We start from the raw sequence: 5,266 nt of genomic DNA, 5'->3' as shown, positions 1-5,266 counted from the left end.
AAAAAAAAAATATTACAATGGCCAGACATAGTGGATCATGCCTGTAATGCTAACACTCTGGGAGGCCCAGGTAGGAGGATCATTTGAGGTCAGGAGTTTGAGACCAGCCTGAACAAAAAGTGAGACTGCATCTCTACTAAAAATACAAAAATTAGCTGAGTACAGTGATATACACCTATAGTCTCAGCTACTTGGGAGCCCAAGGCAGAGAATCACTTGAGACCAGGAGTTTGAGGTTACAAATGAACTGTGATGGCGCCACTGCACTCTACTCCAGGGTGACAGGGCAAAAAAGAAAGTAAAACTTTACAACAGGAAACATCATAAACAAAATTAAAAAAAAAAACAACAGAAAAATGAGCAAGGGGTATGAATAGGCAGGAGTCTCACATGCCTCAAACATGTTTTTGAAAATACTTATCTTCATTAGTAAACAGTGACATGAAAATTAGAACAAAAATGAGGTATCATTGGTAGGTGAGGGAGCCAAATTCTCAAGACAGTTAAGCAGCCTTAACTTTAGGTCATAACTCAGAAAGCTCAGCTAGGAGGCCACAGCTATGTCCACCCAGCCTGGTGTGTATCCTGATATTTAAAAATCAGGCAGAAGTTTGAACATCATTCCTTTGGAGGAAGCTACACTGAGTCAGGTGTTGCTGAGGCCCTGGGCTTTGTCTGAGGCTGACTGCACTCTTCCACTTTCAGGACCTCCTCAATGACCTATTTGCCATTATATTCCTTGGGGGAGCCGTGGCCTATGGTTACATAAGTCGGAAGTCCCTGCCGCAGCCTTATTTAATTGGTTTGGTGAGTCTCCCCACGTGAGTTGTGTATTTGCTCTAAATTCACCTCTCTTGGAATATGTGTGGTTTCCCCTGCTTTAGGAAAAGTCTGCTTTCCACAAAAGTCTCAGGTTCAAAGTTTAATAAAAGTGAGCTGCCATTTAAATAAAGATGCTGTCTAGGGGGCCAGCCCAAGTTAAGGGCTTCCTTCTTATAGCTGGGTACAGGCAGGGGTCCATTCTGGCTGAGTTTAAAGAGAGGAAATAAAAAGAGATGAGATGATGGAACAGTGGCAATGGAGAAAGCTGAAGCTGAGGGAGGGACAAACTCAGAGCATCTCAAGGCTGTTGGTATGAGGGGACAAGGAGATGTGTTAAATAGCACCTGTTGTAGAAGAGGAACCCTGAAGGAAACATGAGGCCTTTGGAATGAACAGCAAAAGTAATGAAGATCCTTTTGTTTTCTAGATCCTTATGGGTGTTGCTGCATTTTTTGCGTTAATTGATATGTCTATCCAAACAAAACACTTCAAAGGCAAGAGGGCCAGAAGGATGAGAGTACTAGTTCCTCCTCCACCAAGGGAACCTGAACAGGAAAATGAAGCAGGCCAGGCACCTCCAGCACCTGCAGCAGGAGCAGCCCCAGACCCAGGAATGAAAAAGTGACTTAGAGGAGACTCCTGTTGTCAGAAATGGCAAACCACTGCCTTCCCTGTCTCCTTTCTAAAATGGTTGCTTGGAGAAAAAATTTCTCCTTAAATGGATTTTAAAATTTAAATTGATGTAAACATTGTTTTGTTTATTCAACAAAAGTTACTGAAAGTCTTGGTGCAGAAGGCAGGGCACTCTGGAGGTGCTCACAATTTCAGGGCATAGAGGACCAGGCAAACAGAGGTATGAGTGGTACCAGCTGCTGACACTGTCATCCAAAAGGGCCCAGGAACCTTGAAAACCTGGAAAGCTAAAGGATGCACTTTGTTCACATCAATTTTTTTTGTTTGTTTGTTTAGCAGGCCCGGGATGGGTTTGAACCCACCAGCCACTGCAAGTGGCTGGCGCCCTAACCACTGAGATACAGGCGTCCAGCCCACATCGATATGTGTTTTTTTTACTTTAGAAAGAAATTGTTCAAGCAAGTGGCATGAGAAAAACAAGTTTGCTGGCCTTCCTTGCTCTTACTTTGCAGTTTAGTATTGATCCTCTTGAAGTTCATGCAGGAGAAGGGCAAGGTAGGGTGTCATCTTCTCAGATCTTAGGGCCTCCCAGGGTCTGAGCAGGGAGGGTAGCAGGGAGCCCAGGCCACAGTTTCCTCAGAGTCAGCCGGCCAGCCCTCTGTGACTGAGCACAAGCCCAGAGCCAGGTTCCAGCTGAGCCTTGGAGCCAGGGTCCCCACCTCCACCCAGCCCCGCCCCACACAGGCCAAACAGGCCCCTCCCCCAGAGAGGGGCCCATTCTCACCGGACAGTCTATCCATCCTGGAAGGAGAAGGGACATCTTCAGGAAAGATCAACCAGGCCCTAAACCAACATGTGAGTGATTTGCTGGGAAGAGGTTTGCGTGGGAGAGACAGTTTGGGAGGGTGGCTGAGCCCCTTTGCTGGAAGGAGGTTTGCATGTTAGAGACAGTGTGGGAGGGTGGCTGAGCTTTGGGGGCCATGATAATGACTTCAACCTTTGTGCTCTGTGGCATACATTGGGATCACTGAAGGTGAGGAAGTGGCAGACTCCACTTGCCACCAAGAGCAGACCACACACATGGCTGCCACTTCAAAGGAAATTTATTTGGAGAAAGCCACTCCCTGTCCTTTTGGTAGGGGGATAGGAAGGGTCTGGTGGTACAGACCTGGAACTTGGGGTGACCCCAGCTCTAGCTCCTCTGCCCTCAAGTCCACTGCTTTCTTTGTGGTCCCCATCCCACCGCCTGCAGGCTGGGCAGTATGAGGTAAACCTATTGCAAAGTGTGGGAGCAACTAGAGGGAGTTAAACTGTAGAGAAAAAACTCAGAAATGCATACTGTCCTGTCTTAAGACCCAGAGTTCCTCTCCTAGGTATTTAGCCCAAAGAAGTGATAACACTAGAACATTCAGAATAAGCGAAATACTAGAAAGAGCTAAATGTTTAAAAGAAGATAGACTGTGCTCAGCATTAACAACACGCCATGATACAACAGCGCAGATGAATCTCACATTGTGTTGAGTGAAAGACGCCAGACACAAATGTGATTCCACTTCTGAGTTCAAGAAACAAACAAACAAAAAAAAGTAGTGAAAGAAATTAAAATTAAAACAGTGTTTGTCTTAGAAGGTGGAGGTTGGGGATTAATTACAAAGGCATATAAGGGAACTTTGGGGATATTAGAAACATTTTTCTTCATTGGAGGAGCTGGTTGTACAAGCAAATATAATGTGTCAAAACATTCAATTTTATACTTAAGATCTGTGTATTTTGTTGCATGTAATTTTCATATAAAAATGTAACTGTGCTCAGAATCCAATGGAAAAGGGTGGGCCTTCCTAAAATCCTTTGTCTGGTCACTCCTCTCAACATATGGGGGTGACTCTCTATTGCAGGCAAAGTTTTTTCATTTCCAGACAGAGAAATTCCGCAAGCCTGCTCAGTGAAGGGGAACGAACCAGAATGGAAGCGGTGGGGATTGAGGAAAATATAACATAAGAGAAGACACAAGAGACAAAGGAGGGGATGGCAGGTCTGACTCAGCGGATGGCTGCAGCCAGCATCAAAACACAAAATCAGCTTTATTTTATAGTATCTCAGCAGGGTTGTTTACAGGGAAGTAGCATAGAAAAAACACATATTTGGGGTCTTACAATATGATTAGAAAATGTAAACAACTTTATCAAAAACAGATCATCCTATTAATGGTTTCTACTTAACTTTGTTAACATATGTTAAATAGTAAAAAGGGAAAGATTTCTAGATAGTTCCAAAAGATTAACTAGACAAAGAAAGAGCTACATGACTTCTGGCAGAGCATTAAGAAAGAAATACGGTTGTTTTGGGGAAAGGAGGAGAAGTAGTTGGGGGTTCATTCTCTGAATGCTGCTGAGGCTGTGGGGGGCCCTGTCGCCTCATGGCCCGCTCTCCACACCAGGGTATAACAAGGCATGAGGTGGGGGCTAAGCTGGGGCTAAGCAGACTTGAGGCAATGTCTGTCTTGAGAAGAAAAGGACCCCAGATAGGAATAAACAGGGACTAGGCTGTAGGCAGATACTCCTTCAGAGAAAAACTACATCAGGAACAAGGAATGGCCTGGGTGTGGGGCATATTACCTAAACATCTGGTGAAAATGCAGATTCTAAAAAAAAATCCTGATTAGTATACTCAGAATAAAGATGAATGGTATGTCCTTAAAGAAGTATAAATAAGAATTCTTGGGGACTCAGGCCAGATATCTGCTGCATACAAGAATTTCATTTTACCTTAAAAGATAAACATAGACTCAGGGTGAAGGGATGGTCATCTATATTCCAGGCAAATGGAAAGCAAAAAAAGCAGGTGTTGCAATTTTATTCACAGATACAATAGGCTTTAAACCAACAAAAGTAAGCAAGGATAAGGGTGGTCACTTCATATTTGTTAAGGGTAATACTCAATATGATGATATTTCAATTTTTTTTATTTCTTATAGCATAACTGTGTACATTAATGCAATCATGGGGTACAGTGTGCTGTTTTCATATACATTTAGAAATACTCCTATCAAACTGGTTAAAATAACCTTCATGTCTTTTTCTTAGTTACTGAGTTAAGACATTCATACTCTGCTTTTAGAAAAATTCACTTGTAACCTTGTAAGATAAACCATAGAGGTGACCCCACCAATCACCCTCCCTCCCCTCATCTACCCTCCTCACCTCCCCTCTCCCACCCCCTTCCCATATTCTAAGGCTATAATTAGGTTATGACAGTCCTATAAAAGCTATGAATTAGTTCCAAAATAGGGCTGTATACATTGGATACTTTTTCTTCCATTCTTGAGATACTTTGCTAAAAAGAACATTTTCTAATTCCATCCATATAAACATGAATGAGGTAAAGTCTCCATCTTTCTTTAGGGCTGCATAGTATTCCTTGGTGTACATATACCACAATTTATTGATCCATTTGTGGGTCGATGGGCATTTGAGCTTCTTCCATGACCTAGCAATTATGAATTGGGCTGCAATAAACATTCTGATACAAATATCTTTGTTGTAATTCGATTTTTGGTCTTCTGGATATATACCTAATAAAAGAATTGCAGGATCAAATGGCAGGTCTATTTTTAATTCTCTCAGTGTTCTCTAGATGTCTTTCCAGAAAGAATGAATGAATTTGCATTCCCACTATCAGTGTAGAAGTGTTCCCTTTTCCCCACATCCACGCCAACACCTCTGGTTTGGGGATTTTGTGATATGGGCTAATCTTACTGGGGTTAGGTGGTACCTCAAAGTAGTTTTGATTTGCATTTCTCTGATGATTAAGG

At 42.8% G+C, this 5,266-nt stretch overlaps 1 protein-coding gene across 1 annotated transcript in view; it reads left to right on the top strand.

Moving 5' to 3' along the window:
• The window catches only part of CMTM2 (CKLF like MARVEL transmembrane domain containing 2), a 13,461-nt gene extending 12,014 nt beyond the window's left edge, over window positions 1-1,447 (top strand). Inside the window, exons 4-5 of the mRNA XM_023518923.1 lie at window positions 706-807; window positions 1,250-1,447. Coding sequence (XP_023374691.1) covers window positions 706-807; window positions 1,250-1,447 — 300 coding nt within the window. The remainder of the gene's footprint in view (window positions 1-705; window positions 808-1,249) is intronic.
• The last annotated feature ends 3,819 nt before the right edge of the window (window positions 1,448-5,266 follow it).

Source organism: Otolemur garnettii, unplaced genomic scaffold, assembly GCF_000181295.1.
Source record: "Otolemur garnettii isolate 467f Iridium unplaced genomic scaffold, OtoGar3 scaffold00151, whole genome shotgun sequence".
Taxonomy (NCBI): Eukaryota; Metazoa; Chordata; class Mammalia; order Primates; family Galagidae; genus Otolemur; species Otolemur garnettii.
This window is presented reverse-complemented; position numbering and strand designations above follow the sequence as displayed.